General features: G+C 39.8%; 1 protein-coding gene across 2 annotated transcripts in view; it reads right to left on the reverse strand.

Moving 5' to 3' along the window:
• The window catches only part of nampt1 (nicotinamide phosphoribosyltransferase 1), a 44,085-nt gene that overhangs the window by 8,282 nt on the left and 19,585 nt on the right, over nucleotides 1–16,218 (reverse strand). For both annotated transcript variants that reach the window (XM_078416936.1, XM_078416937.1), the window contains exons 4-9: nucleotides 14,465–14,593; nucleotides 14,141–14,299; nucleotides 10,839–10,975; nucleotides 8,294–8,519; nucleotides 5,830–5,949; nucleotides 1,470–1,610 (exon numbers count right to left, since the gene is read on the reverse strand). In XM_078416936.1, the coding sequence (XP_078273062.1) occupies nucleotides 1,470–1,610; nucleotides 5,830–5,949; nucleotides 8,294–8,519; nucleotides 10,839–10,975; nucleotides 14,141–14,299; nucleotides 14,465–14,593 (912 nt within the window). The remainder of the gene's footprint in view (nucleotides 1–1,469; nucleotides 1,611–5,829; nucleotides 5,950–8,293; nucleotides 8,520–10,838; nucleotides 10,976–14,140; nucleotides 14,300–14,464; nucleotides 14,594–16,218) is intronic.

Here is a 16,218-nt window from a genome sequence, read left to right on the forward strand (position 1 = left end):
TCTTTCATCATATGTCAGTCCTGCCATCCCGGGAATTAACCTGGTGAACCTACGCTGCACTCCCTCAAGAGCAATAATGTCCTTCCTCAAATTAGACGACCAAAACTGCACACAATACTCCAGGTGCAGTCTCATCAGGGCCCTGTACAACTGCAGTAGGACCTCCTTGCTCCTAAACTCAAATCCTCGCACAATGAAGGCCAATATGCCATTAGCTTTCTTCACTGCCTGCTGTACCTGCATGCTTACTTTCAGTTACTGATGTACAAGGACACCCAGGTCTTGTTACACCTCCCCTTTTCCTAATCTGACACCATTCAGATAATAATCTGAAGGCATACGAGATTAGTTTATCTTGGCATCATGTTGGGCGTGAACATTGTGCTGTACTTCTATGTTGAGAATGGCAAGAATGATTACGTTGCTGGATCACTAGTCAAGACTGCTGGGACAATGACCAAGGACATTTTCAAATCCCAGCATAGCAGCTGCTGAATTTTAAATTTGGCTGACTAACAAAAATCAAAAATGAAGAGCCAGAATAAATAATCATCACCTTTACAAATACCAATGTCTTGAAACCCCATCTATCCTGTACGGAAATTTGTCATTCTTACGTGGTTTGGTCTGTGCTCAACTCAAGACACTACAATATGGCCTTGGAAAACAAGAGCAATACTTGAAGGACATTAAATGCCAGTCTTCCTGGCATGGCATCTCCAGTAAATGATTAAATGATTTTTTTTTTACAGACATGAAATCACTTGCCACTTATTAAATCTACACTATTCAGAAGGTTTTGAGCAACAGTTACCCATTAATTATTTGGTGGGGAATACATTTTGAATGTTACTTTACTTCCAGAAAAGGACAGCATTGCCCTTTTCAATATTTTCCAATTAACTTTTGATTATTCCTGCAATTTTCTGATATGACAAAGTGAACTGAGAATATTTATTTGCAGACAGCTATTAATGGGTTAAAAAAATTATTACTCTATTGGTTTAGAACACCCCAAAAGAATGTCACTTTTGCCATCGGTATATAAACTGCCTGCTACATTTCTCCAAGATGAGTCCATAAAGATTTTTTAATGTATTTAGACATTTGCTTTGAAGAGGAATATTAAAGTGATCTTAGATTCAACAGATGAGAAAACGAATAGATTTGAAGCTTCTGTGAGATAGTCTATGATCCTAAATTATACAGTTTTAAGATTGTTCAATTTAAATGTGAAATTAAATCCAAAATATCATACTGCATTGTATAAGTGGACATAATGAATAACAATCCTGCATTTAAAACCCTGTTTACCAGATTCGCTTCATGAGCAGTTATTTTTTAACTATTCAAACAAGCCAGACCTGTAGATATCAAGCTCAAATTAATTTTTCTACCCACATATTTTAAAAAGTTCACAGACCTACTAAACAGTTTCAAATACTTTCCAACGACTTTATAGAACATACCCCGAGGCCATTGGTCATCACATAACTGCACTTGAAGGAACAATTCAAAAGATCTCTTGTCATCTTCTGCAGCAAAGCTCCACCAGATCCAAAGGTAATGTTTTCAATGCTCCATTTATGTTCTTTCATTCCTTGTACAATCTAAAAAACAAAGCATGCTACTGTTAATCCACTTACATATGACGCAGTACAATACATTAGACATGTTTATTTAGCTAATTTTAAAAGTCCTCCAATAAATTTACTTCAATAATATAATTCAATTTTTTTGCCACAGAGAATGTGCCCATTAAATATAGGGATGTAAATATTACATAAAGCATATATCCCTAATAATAAAATGGGCCACTTTCTACACAGCCATTAGCACTGGCCCTTCTGTCCTGCACAAACTCCAACCCCCAAAGCTAAAAATAGAAATAAAATATATTATGACATACTCAAGAGATCAAGCACCATGTGTGGAGACAAAGTGAAATATTAACTATGTTAGTGCAGCAGAGAAAGGATAAGGATGGCAAGAACAAAAGGATGAAAGCCAGTGTGAAGAAGGGTTCTGTCCTGAAACATCACCACAACAAAAGGATGAAAGCCCATGTTCCCCAGGGTTGCTGCCTGGCCCAATGAGTTACTCCAGCACTTTGTCTCTTTCACAGGATGAAAGCTAAACTTGCCATGTGACAAATGCTGCGCGGAGTGAAGATTTGTTAATTCATTGTTGATTTGTTAGTAGAAGATGCAGTTATAGCGAGGTGAGCAGACAGAGGTGAGGGAAAAGTGATGGCAGGTGTAAAATATGACGGGCGAAAACCTGAATTGAGAATGAATTAACACATTACAGCCTTCAAGACTCAATTAGAATTGGTTCTAATTTTCCATGCAAGACAAAGGTGTTGGACTTTAGACTGTTTCTCAACACTGTTCCAAAGAAGCACTAAGTTAAAGAGATCTAAATGGGCGTGAGGGAGAGAATTAAATTCAGCCAAAAACAGATTGCTGGAGTAACTCAGCAGGTGGGACAGCATCTGTAAGGGGAAAGAGTTTGTCGATGTTTTACGTCAAGACTCTGCATCGGGCCAAAACGTTAACAATTCCTGCCCACCAATAAATGCTGCTCAACTCACTGAGTTCCTCCAATAGTTTTTTTCCCCTCCCCACTCAAGTTTCCAGCACCTGCAGTCACTTGTATCTCCGAATAATTAAGGTGATGGGCAACTGGCAGCACAGTTGTTCTTCCACTCTGAACGAAGGAATTCTGCAAAGAGGTCATCTCATCTACAGTTGGTTTCTCCAGTACAGTGGAGACCATTACATGAGCAATGACTGCAGAATGAGCGAGATAAACACTTATGAGGTGTTTGCGCTGTAATCAACCAGAATCAGAACCAGAAAACCGAATATTATCTGGGTTCACATAAGAAATAGTAGTAGGAAGCCATCTGGTCCCTTCAACCTGTTAAACCAGTCAATAAATTCACCGCTAATCTTTTACTTGAGTTTCAAATTCCTGCACAAACTCCACTATTGTTGCTAGACACTGAGCCCCCTCAGCCCTCCTGGGTAGAGAATTGCAAAGATTCATTATCCACTGTATGGAGGAATTTCTTTTCAACTCTTTCCTGAACAGCCAAAACCTTATCTTAACACTATGATCCACAATTCTTGATATCCCAACCAGAGGAAACTTCAACTCCATGACTATCCTGAAGAATGTTGTAAATTTCAATGTGATCCCCCTCATTCTTCAAAGCTTCAGGGGAGTATAGGCCAAATCCTTTAACCTCTACATATGATGAACTCACCATACCAAGGATAAATATGATGCACTCTATTGCAAATATATCCTTCCTTATTAGGGAGACCTGACTGGTCAGTGTTATTGATACAGCATCACCAAGGCTCTGTATAAATGGAGTTACAAGTCTCTTCCTTTGTGCACACATCCGCTTGCAATGAAGATCAGCATGCTATTAATTCAACCAGCAATAGGGAGGCAAAGGTACGATGCAGTCAATAGACAATAGACAATAGGTGCAGGAGTAGGCCATTCAGCCCTTCGAGCCAGCACCGCCATTCAATGCGATCATGGCTGATCACTCTCAATCAGTACCCCGTTCCTGCCTTCTCCCCATACCCCCTCACTCCGCTATCCTTAAGAGCTCTATCCAGCTCTCTCTTGAAAGCATCCAACGAACTGGCCTCCACTGCCTTCTGAGGCAGAGAATTCCACACCTTCACCACCCTCTGACTGAAAAAGTTCTTCCTCATCTCCGTTCTAAATGGCCTACCCCTTATTCTCAAACTGTGGCCCCTTGTTCTGGACTCCCCCAACATTGGGAACACGTTATCTGCCTCTAATGTGTCCAATCCCCTAATTATCTTATATGTTTCAATAAGATCCCCCCTCATCCTTCTAAATTCCAGTGTATACAAGCCCAATCGTTCCAGCCTTTCAACATACGACAGTCCCGCCATTCCGGGAATTAACCTAGTGAACCTACGCTGCACGCCCTCCATAGCAAGAATATCCTTCCTCAAATTTGGAGACCAAAACTGCACACAGTACTCCAGGTGCGGTCTCACCAGGGCCCGGTACAACTGTAGAAGGACCTCTTTGCTCCTATACTCAACTCCTCTTGTTACGAAGGCCAACATTCCATTGGCTTTCTTCACTGCCTGCTGAACCTGCATGCTTCCTTTCATTGACTGACGCACTAGGACACCCAGATCTCGTTGAACTCCCCCTCCTCCTAACTTGACACCATTCAGATAATAATCTGCCTTTCTATTCTTACTTCCAAAGTGAATAACCTCACACTTATCTACATTAAACTGCATCTGCCATGTATCCGCCCACTCACACAACCTGTCCAAGTCACTCTGCAGCCTTATTGCATCTTCCTCACAATTCACACTACCCCCCAACTTAGTATCATCTGCAAATTTGCTAATGGTACTTTTAATCCCTTCGTCTAAGTCATTAATGTATATCGTAAATAGCTGGGGTCCCAGCACCGAACCTTGCGGTACCCCACTGGTCACTGCCTGCCATTCCGAAAGGGACCCATTTATCCCCACTCTTTGCTTTCTGTCTGTCAACCAATTTTCTATCCATGTCAGTACCCTACCCCCAATACCATGTGCCCTAATTTTGCCCACTAATCTCCTATGTGGGACCTTGTCGAAGGCTTTCTGAAAGTCGAGGTACACCACATCCACTGACTCTCCCTTGTCAATTTTCCTAGTTACATCCTCAAAAAATTCCAGTAGATTTGTCAAGCATGATTTCCCCTTCGTAAATCCATGCTGACTCGGAATGATCCCGTTATTGCTATCCAAATGCTCAGCAATTTCGTCTTTTATAATTGACTCCAGCATCTTCCCCACCACTGATGTCAGACTAACTAACATTGGAGAAACTAAAATCAGGGAGAGTGACCACAGCAGAATATCTCCATTCAGTCCATAAGAGTGACCGTGAGCTTCTAGCTCTCCATCATTTTAATTATCCATTCCATTCCCATGCTGACCTGCGCCTTTGGCTTTATTCTTTCAAATATGCTCATCTGAAGCCGAGGAACAACATCATCTTCTGTCTGTATAGGATTGAAATTCAATATTGAACTCCACGACAGAGTCGAAATTGATCAGTTCAGATGCAAAGACAATCTCTAACAGGAATTCAATTTTTTTCTCTCCTTTAATCCTGCTTGATTTGGTGAACATTTTCTGCATCTGCGTGCACGACCTCCCAGTTCCACCATTATTTGCTTCTTTTTCCTTCTCTATATTTGCTCATCTCCCATTAGTTATGTCTTTTCCACACTGATCTGCTATAGTTAACAAGCCTTCACCACACTTTTGGACTGCACAGCATGTGGTTATTTTGATTCTCTTGGTCCATTTTCTTACTTCCTATTAAGCCTTCCTTAATACCAACTCCAACCAATTTGAAGTCACTAACCTCAAAATTATCTGCTTTGATACACATTTGAGCAGTTATATCAATTAAACAAGTTGTTAATGAAGGAAGATAGACAAAATTCTGGAGTAACTCAGTGGTCAGGCAGCATCTTTTGTGAAAAGGAAAAGGTGGAGTTTCGGGTCGAGACCCTTCTTCAGGGGAGAGGGAAACTAGAGGCATGAAAAGGTACAAAAAAATCCAAATGAATGAAAAGCATGAAAACAACAAATCAAAGCCAGCAACAATGATCAAAGAAAGGTGAAGTCCACAATGGTTCATTGTTGGCTGGGCAAAAGGATCTCAGCTGGGAAGGAACTCAGCTGCAATATCTCAAATCAACCAGCTAAAAAGGAAAAGGGTACGGAGTGATTACTTTTCTGGGCTGTTAATTATTACCTCTTGTAACGTGTTGATATCCACACCATCTCCTTGAATGATCCGTAAGTAAGGTGGAAGTACTTTATAACCTTTACAGTTTTCTTTTGGTGGAAATTTCCTTCCAAGAATCTCAAGAACCTGATGAAACAATTAAGATTTTGATAATTCAACAGATAACAATCAAAATATCAATTATTCAAGAAACCACATCAAGGGTATGAATGCTTGTTTGAAAATTAGACACCAGTATTGAATAATGCAATTAAACTTCAGAAAAAACCTAATGTTCAAACAATTCAACTCAAAACTGACCCTAATGGTCGTTTATTTTGAGAGAGCTCAGAATAGTTAATTCTGGAAATAGGAAATTATCCAATTTTGCAGTTTGTTGATTTTACATATCTTCATCCCTTTCAATATCTTCACATTTAGTCTGACGCAATGCAAAAGAATCCTCTCAGCATGGACTCAAGAGTATTTTGCTGAATACAGCTCGAGTCCAACAGGTTAGCTCACTAATCCCCATCAGTTGATTCTTTATCAGCAAGTTCCACCCAAACTAATTGGTATGATATCCTTGCACAGAAACTTTTCACGCAAAACTTAAATCTGGATGTTAAGCATCTGGCATCCAATATCCACTCGAAAAATCAAATTGATAAGATGGTTAGTACAATAGAATCTGCTCTTACTGGCTTCCAAAAATCATGTTAACTTTAAATCCCAATTTTATTACTTTCAAACATTTCTGCAGTTATTCAGTATTGTCTTCCTTGAAAATACAGTTCACATCTGTGGATTTCAAAATCAAACGTGGGGCAGCCATCTGCATTTAACATTACTCATCTCTAGTTTCGTGCATCACCCGTGACAAGACTTGCTCTGACATTTTGGTTGCTCCAAAGCCATTTTACATTTCCTCCTCAAATGCATGGACTATTCAAACATTCAAGTATTTTTCTTTTAATTCTTAAGTCTCACGTTAGTTTTTTGTGGACGAAGCATTTCCCAGTATAGTACAATCAGATTATCATCTAGTTTCACCTTTGAGTTCTCCCACCTCAAAATGAAATGCAAGCATTGTTACTCGAGAGAAAAATCTCAAGTTTTGTAGGTGCAAAGTTCAGGTTTACTTTCCTTTTCAACTTCATAGCATATACAAGAGCTGTCTGCTTGCAGTAAGTAAGAAAGCAATTTCCAGGCAATTAGAACTAACCAAACAGCAAGTAGAACCATATCAGTCCAAGTGATTGAAGATCTAATAAAATTCTTACAAAGACTAAACATCTATACATATTGTATTTCTAACAATAATATTCGAATATTCTGGCATCCCATTTTAGATCCAGCATGAAAACAGGCTCTCCAGCACACTGAGTCCACACCGACCATCACATTAGTTCTATGTATCCCACTTTCTTATTCACTCCCCACACATTAGGAGCAATTTACAGAGGCCGATTAAACCTACAAACCCACATGTCATTGGGATGCGAGGAGAAACAGGAGCACCCAGAGGAAACTCATGCAGTCACAAGGAGAATATGCAAACAGGCAGCATCCGAGGTCAGGATTGAACTTGGGTCTCTGGCACTGTGATGCAGCAATTCTCCCAACTGCCCCACCATTGCGCCATTGTTTAAACATTCTGATTGTCTGGAATTCAGCTCACTCATTAGTCCAGGAATGAGCCAGGGGTCCAGAGTGCAAGCAGGACAGGTGTACAAAGCTGGTGGTTAGAATGTGGCTGCAGCAAGAATGCAGTGTATGGGCCAGGTATGTGGTAGTATTGGGGTCTGGAGCATCAGGGATCAGGAACATGGGTATGTTTGTGACTGGTACCAGTGTCCAGGGCACTTATGTAATTCTCGCTACCTTTAAATTCACCAGGCACCCTGGAAAATTAATTAAATTACTTTTAACACACAGAAAGCGATGTAAAAGTGTTCACATACTAGGAGTAACATCTAATAGTTTGGAAAATCTGCCAAAATCCCAACGGTGCCAGAATTTTTGCGTATAAATTGTTTTTCTCACTTAGACTTTAGAGATACAATGTGGAAACAAGCCCTTCGGCCCACCGACCAGTGATCACCTCGTACACTAGCACTATCCTACATACTTGGGTTAAATTATAATTTACAGAAGCCAATTAACTTACAAACTTGTAAGTCTTTGGAGTGTGGGAAGAAACTGGAGCACCCAGGGAAAATCCACGCAGGTCACAGGGGGAATGTACAAACTCCGTATAGACAGCACCTAATCAGGATCAAACAAGTCTCTGTTGCTGAAAGGCAGCAACTCTACGACCGCGTCACTGTGCTGCCCAGGCATATTTCACCATTTTAATTCCAATGCGGATGTATTCAGTGTGTGTTTTTCATACTTCTGATGTGTGCCTTATTTTAGCAACATTTTTTTGTTAGATTTAATCGAAACATAAATACCATTAAACTAGGAACGAAGAAGAGAAACAAGTTACCTGTAAAACTGTATCAAGTGGATTTCCCGAATCTGGCCGAATAATGAGCGGAGCATCAGGACTCCTTGCTTCTATCAAATCTCTTAAGTCCTCACCCCAGATTTTTTCACAAGCATTATATATATCATAACTGTCACTGACAATTGATACAGGCACTGTAGAAAACGTCTTCATTATGTGTTCAAAGGCATCTTTTTCGCAGTCTTTTCCCCATGCTGTAATTGTACTATTCATAGAAAAGAAATACAGAAACTATTCAAGAAGCAACCAAAATGTTAGACAACTGTGAACTGATAATGTTAAAGAACTTAGAGTTAAAAGACACCTTGTTACGACAGCAATGGAAAAAAAGAACTGGACAAAATTCAGTATTGGTTTTAGAATACCAAATTAAAAAGTAATTGTTGAATTACAAGCAATTCTGACCAAAACGCAAGTACATTTGGCTTTTCCTGAAGTTCAAGACTCACTTGGTTTTATGACAATTTGGTGAAAAGGGAAATCTCAAAATTATAATAAATGTAATATATTTTAAGGTTGTTGGCATTAACAGCTATTTTCGGGTACATGGTTTGATTCAGCTGGTAATAGTCATTCAGTCAGAAGGTATTGCATCCAAGCCCCACTCCAGAGACTTGTGACACTCCCGTGTAATGAGGGTGCCACCTTTTAAAAAAAAATGAGAATGTCATGTTATTCTCATTCAATTTCATCTAAAGCTTCATGCTCTCTCAGCTGAACACAAAAATAAAATCATATGTTATTTCTGCCTCAATTCACCATTAATTGTGGATTAGTTGGTCAATATCACACCGCTGATGTATTTATCACTGGGCATAGATTTTCGACTATATTTTCTGCACCGTGACTGTCGCAGACCTCCCAACATTTGATTTAAAAAAAATCATAATTTTGATGTCGAAAATTCATAATTTTACATCAAAATTCATATGGCACGTAATGCAATTTTTCAGCAAAAAAAGTATGCATGCCAAATGAGCATACGTGTTGCACAACATTCATGTGTGAAAAACGACTATTATTTCCAACAGTCTGTAGTTCTTGGTCTACATGTACAATGTCAGGCCTATCATGAGTATATTCTGCTATTTATAGTAAGGTTATTGACCAGAGATACTTTTTGCAACAAAGAAAAAAATGTTTTGTTTTGATTTTTCTATTTTGCTTTGTCCTTACACATCCCAAGTCTCTTGGTATTGAATAAAAGAACAATGGTCATAAAATGTATGACTAAGTTATGAAGAAAGAGTTGATACATGCGACTCGACTAAGCATACGGAAGTAATTGTTGAAATAAATTCACACATTAATTGATAATCAGCCCAAAAAGGTGGTAATTGGCTTTTCTGGTGTGCTCTATATTTTTACTCCGTCTTAATTAATTGATATAGTTATATAATCTTGCACTTAAATTTAATATTTACTCATTACAGTTCCACTACTGATCTTCTGGCACTCTTGGTTCCAGAGCTTTGCTGGTTTACCCAGCTGGCCAAGGAAGTTGGCTATGGGGATACATGCGCTGGCTCCAGCTCGGCTGGAGTTCCAGAGCCCTGACCACAGGTTGCAAATTCAACCCACCGATCGGCCGTGGAAGCCCCGATGAAGTCGAGATTGGCTGCCTTGCCCAGCCTAGGCGCCACATTTTTGGGGAGACTTCCAGGGCACGTGGGGATTTCTCGGGGAACCTCTAGCGACCTCTCGCGGACGAATTGACAAATTGCAATTACCGACTATTTTGCGGAAAAATGTGAGGCGAAATCGGAATGGCGGAAATGAAATAAGAAAGCGGAAACTTTCTGCCAAATTCGGACGGGTTGGGAGGGGTGCTGTTGTTCACAAATACCTTTATTTGCAAAGCATTTAAAGACATCTTGAATGCATCAAAAAGGTGCAATATAAAAGTCTTCTTTTAAGCTCTTCAGAACATATGCAAGAGAGTGAGCTAATAGTATATACAACACATGTCAAAGCAAAAAGTGAATGTGGAATCTGGAAGAACTTTACTAAATAAATTGACAGAACTTTCAATAAAAAGCAAATTATAAAATGTGGCCAAAATACCAAATTCCTGAACAGGGTATTGTTAAGACTGATGCCATATCTGAACTGTATTTAAAAAGGAAAATGAATATTACTACAACAATATTCTTATCTCAAAGGACAGAATTAACAACTCATCTCTACGCCGAGATTTACAAATAGAAAAACTTAGTCTTACAAGAATGAAAGTTCAAAACAGATCTACAAAGGCAAACTTAAAATCTATTAAAATGAGATTTGGTGAGACTACAAGTATTCTTTCAAGATTCAAATAACAAGTTGATGATCACAAATATTATCATTTAATTCAACATAGGATGGTGTTAGGTTTAATCATCTTTCCCCACATAATAAGCAGATAGAGTTAAGTATCAAATACTTTGCAAAATCCCCTTCACAATACATAACAAAAAGGTTAACAGCTTCTCAATCTGGAAGCACTGCTCAAAAATGTTTTTAAGTTCAATTAACATATGCCTACCTATGTTCAGCTGCTGGCACTGAAAAGCCTGGCACGGAGTCTTTTGTTCCATAATACTTCTTGATTACGGTGATTCCTGCAACTGTGTCAGTTCCTTTGAAGTTTACTAAATGAGAAGATGCCCCAATACCTGCCGTCTGAAAGGAGAACTTCTATTATGATACCTGGTCAAACATACTGAAGCACGCTAAATATAAACTTTGTTTTAGAACGTATTTAAAGTGGGAAACATCTCATGTTCAAATGAACCTATGTGTTCTTGACAAGCCGTCACTGAACGCCAATATGCCGATGCAACAACTAAAGCAACATGTTGCCCTTTATCGCAAGAAAATACAACAGGAAAGATGCTGTAATATTATGTTTGGCTTAAGTGAGCCCATACCTGGAGTACCAATTTTGGACTTCTTACCCACAAAAGGACATTGCTGCATTGCTTCAATGGCAACTAAGATTCAGCAAAATTATTCCTGGGATTGTGGGTCTGTGATACAAATAATAGTACACTAAGCCTATTTTCTGGAATAAAGAATAAGCAGCAACTGGAACGTAAAAAATCGAGGCCAAACATGGTAGATCCAAGGGACATAAATCCTTTCCCAAGTATCTTGAACTAGAGGATTTTTGTTTAAAAAGCAAGGCAAAGGAGATAGTGATCGACTTCAGTGAGCAAAGAGGTACACATACACCAGTTTGCATTGATGGTGGCAAAGTATGGATGGTCAAAAACTTCAAATTCCCGAGTCATTATCACCAACACCGAAGGCGGCACACCAACTTCCTTAGAAGGCTTAGGAATTTGGCATGTTGCCTACAACTTTCACAAACTTATACAGATGCACTATAGAAAGCATTTTATCAGGATGCATCACAGCTTGGTTTGGGAACAGCTCCACCCAGGATCGCAAGAAATTGCAGCGAATTGTGGATGCAGCCCGGGCCATCGCAAAAAACCAACTTCCCTTCCATTGATTCCATTTATACCTCGCACTGCCTCTGCAAGGCCAGCAGCATAATCAAGGACGAGTCGCACTCTGGGCACCCTCTTCTCCCCTCTCCCATCAGGCAAAAGGTATAGAAGTGTGAAAACACACACCACCAGATTCAGGGACAGTATCTTCCCAGCTATTATGAGGCAACTGAAACATCCTACCACAACCAGAGAGCAGCGCTGAACTACTATCTACCTTTGATTTCCCTCGGACTATCCTTGACCGGACTTTGCTGGCTTTACCATGCATTAAATGTTATTCCCTGTTCATGTATCTATACACTGCAAATGGGTTGATTGTAATCATGTATTGTCTTTCTGCTGACTGGTTGGCAGGTAACAAAAAGCTTTTCACTGTACCTTGGTACACGTGACAGTAAACTAAACTGAACTGAAAATAAAGAGGGGATTTAAATCTAGAATTAGAAGAAATTCCTTCAATGCAACAATACAAAAGGGTGATGTATCTTTCGAATTCTCCATTCCAGAATGAAGTGGAGGTTCCAGTCTTTAATTACACTCAACTTCCATCTAATCACAATGATCAATAGATTTGTGAATATTAAAGGAGTTGCTATATGGGGACAGGATAATATCATTGAGGTAGCTCAACAGCAATTATCTTTTTTGAATGGCAGAACATGTTCAACAGGCTGAGTGTTCGGTTTCTTGAGTTCTTATTCAAAAAGTAATGAAATCAGCATGATAACATTAAACACGGGCAATATTTACTTTACTTCAATTTGAGTCTCTGTGGGTCTTAGTCATGCTATCATTCAGCATAAGGGAGGTGATAATTTTCCAGGAAACTGATCCCATCATGTTTCTCCTTATAGTAAGAACCCATGACCAAGCCATATTTTGGCTCCAGCCCAATGCAGTAGCAAAAGATGATCAAATATTCAAAGGAAATATGATAGGCTGCTCTGGGAGGTTAGATCACATGGGATCCAAGGAGAAATAGTGGAATGGATAGCAAAGTGGCTCCATGGAAGGAAGCAGAGGGTGATGGTGGAAAGTTGCTTCTCGGACTGGAGCCCTGTGACTTGTGGTGTGCCTCAGGGTTCGGTGCTGGGCCCATTACTGTTTGTCATCTACATCAATGATTTGGATGAGAACATACAGGGCAAGGTTAGCAAGTTTACTGATGATACAAAAGTGAGTAGTTTTGCAGATAGTGAAGATGGTTATGAAAGATTGCATCAGGATCTGGATCAATTGGCCAGGTGGACTGAGGAATGGTTGATGGAATTTAATACAGAGAGGTGTGAGGTGTTGCATTTTGGGATGTCTAACAAGGGCAGGACCTACACATAGTAGGCCTCTGGGGAGTGTTGTAGAGCAGAGGGACCGAGGAGCGCAGGTGCATGGATCCTTGAATGTTGGGTCGCAGGTAGATAAGGTGGTCAAAAAGGCTTTTGACACATTGGCCTTCATCAGTCAGAGTATTGAGTATAGAATTTGGAAGGTCATGTTGCAGTTGTATAAGACGTTGGTGAGACCGCATTTAGAATATTGTGTTCAGTTCTGGGCACCATGTTATAGGAAATATATTGTCAAGCTTGAAAGGGTTCAGAAAAGATTTACGAGGATGTTGCCAGGACTAGAGGGTGTGAGATATAGGGAGAGGTTGAGTAGCCTGGGTCTCTATTCCATGGAGCGCAGGAGGATGAGGGGTGATCTTGTAGAGGTGTACAAAATCATGAGAGGGATAGATCGGGTAGATGCAAAGAGTCTCTTGCCCAGAGTAGGTGAATCGAGCACCAGAGGACATAGGTTCAAGGTGAAGGGGAAAAGATTTAATAGGAACCCGAGGGGGTAACTTTTTCACACAAAGGGTGGTGGGTATATGGAACAAGTTGCCAGAGGAGGCAATTGAGGCTGGGACTATCCCATCGTTTAAGAAACAGTTACACAGGTGCATGGATAGAACAGGTTGGGAGGGATATGGACCAAGCATAGGCAGGTGGGACGAGTTGGGACATGTGTAGCTGGGACATGTTGGCTGGTGTGGGCAAGTTGGGCCGAAGAGCCTATTTCCACACTGTATGACTCTATGAAAGACGGCCTCATTATGGGAATCGGCAGGTAACTGGGATCAGTTGGAACTACCAACGTAAAGTAAATGCATTAAATGTCTACCGTTGGTATATTATTCTTCAAATTCAAGTCACCACAATTCACTCTTTAGTTAAAAAAATGAACAAAGTTTTTGCAAACTTAACATCAAATACTTTGTTAATCTGGCTGATTCCTTAGACAAGCCTTTGATTATTCAGTTCAAATTCCATTAGAAAAATAAAGTTCTTACCTCTTGAGAGGAAACTCCTCGATAGCCAAAGTCATGAAGTTTGTACTCCAGTCCATTTAAATTACCAGCAGTCTGCATTAAATACTTGGCCAAAATTTTCTTCTGCTCTCTGGAATTGGTAGCCACGGAAATTGGATACCATGTTTGAACAAGACATGTCTAGAAATCAAGGGGAAATTCAAGTTCACTGCTCCCAAAAGACAATGTTTTGCGTGCCGACAAAATACAGAACAACCAAGGGAACATAATAAAAATCTGGGAGCCTAAATGTGGTGCAAGTATTTTTCACTCTTAAAAAGCAACAAAAGTAAACTGCAGACATACCTCAACCCAATTAGTTAGCCAATAACATTCTGGATCGGTATTCTCAACAGTAAAGAGAACATTCCCCCGAGGAATGACACTTCCTTCAGGAACAGCCTTTATTTCTATTGGAAGGTGACCATCATGTTTCTATAAAGGAGAATCAAAATCCAAAAACAACAAGGCATCAGTATTTTTGAAATGCAATCCAAACTTAACACATTATTTTAATACACCGAATTCTTTATGAAAACATTCTGAAAAATGACTTCTTATAAGCCAAATACAATTGCTCCATCAGAACATCATTCTGTTCACTGGTTTTCAGGGGCCAAACAATCATAATCAACGCTTCGGTTAAAGTTTAAAAAATTTCCATTACAAGTGAAAATAGAAAAGTGGTTAAAAAACTTTCAGCTACATTGAATTATCAATTTTGTTAGTTACAGTAAATTGTTAATGACCAAATTTTCATTCTTAGCTCCCATTAAAACACAAACCTGGCACAATTGGTGTTCTCTGCAGCCACTATCGTTATCTTTGGAAGCCAATCCCTTTCAGCTCTCTCAAACAAAAACACCTGTTCTGCCAAACTTTGCAACACCCCCAATATCCCTTTACAATGCTGTTAAATTAGTTTTTCCCATTTCAAAAATATATTCCTATCGTCACAGAAAGTTCAGCATGTCTCAAATACAATATCGATCATTTAACCCTCCTCCCCCATAAAAACTTTTGTACATCAAAAGAACTAATATTGTGAACTAATTCACTCAGGATATTTAAAACTTTTATTTGGGACAGTCGAACTATTTAAAAAATGATGGCACATAGGCACCTAGGAGTTGTGTACACAAATCATTGAAAGTTAACATGCAGGTACCACGAGCAATTAGATCGGCATATAGTGTTGGCTTTTATTATCAGAAGTTCTAAATACACAGGTAAAGACATTTTACTGCATTTGAATGGTCCTGTCTGGAAAATACTTGGAATTGGATATACAGGTTTAGCCACTCTGTTCAGGGAAAGAAATACTTGCAAAGAGTTCACCTGATTGATCTCCTGAGAATATAGGAGAAAATTTACTTAATCAATATACAATAGGTGCAGGAGTAGAAAATTCGGCCCTTCGAGTCAGCACCACCATTCAATGTGATCATGGCTGATCATTCTCAATCAGTACTCCGTTCCTGCCTTCTCCCCATACCCCCTGACTCCGCTATCCTTAAGAGCTCTATCTAGCTCTCTCTTGAATGCATTGAGAATTGGCCTCCACTGCCTTCTGAGGCAGAGAATTCCACAGATTTACAACTCTGACTGAAAAAGTTTTTCCTCATCTCTGTTTGAAATGGCCTACCCCTTATTCTTAAACTGTGGCCCCTGGTTCTGGACTCCCCCAACATTGGGAACATGTTTCCTGCCTCTAACGTGTCCAACCCCTTAATAATCTTATATGTTTCGATAAGATCCCCTCTCATCCTTCTAAATTCCAGTGTATACAAGCCTAGTCGCTCCAGTCTTTCCAAATATGACAGTCCCGCCATTCCAGGAATTAACCTAGTAAACCTACGCTGCACGCCCTCAATAGCAAGAATATCCTTCCTCAGAATTTGGAGACCAAAACTGCACACAGTACTCCAGGTGCGGTCTCACGAGGGCCCTGTACAACTGCAGAAGGACCTCTTTGCTCCTATACTCAACCACTCTTGTTATGAAGGCTTTCTTCACTGCCTGCTGTACCTGCATGCTTCCTTTCAGTGACTGATGCACGA

This window comes from Rhinoraja longicauda, chromosome 20 (assembly GCF_053455715.1).
Source record: "Rhinoraja longicauda isolate Sanriku21f chromosome 20, sRhiLon1.1, whole genome shotgun sequence".
Taxonomy (NCBI): Eukaryota; Metazoa; Chordata; class Chondrichthyes; order Rajiformes; family Arhynchobatidae; genus Rhinoraja; species Rhinoraja longicauda.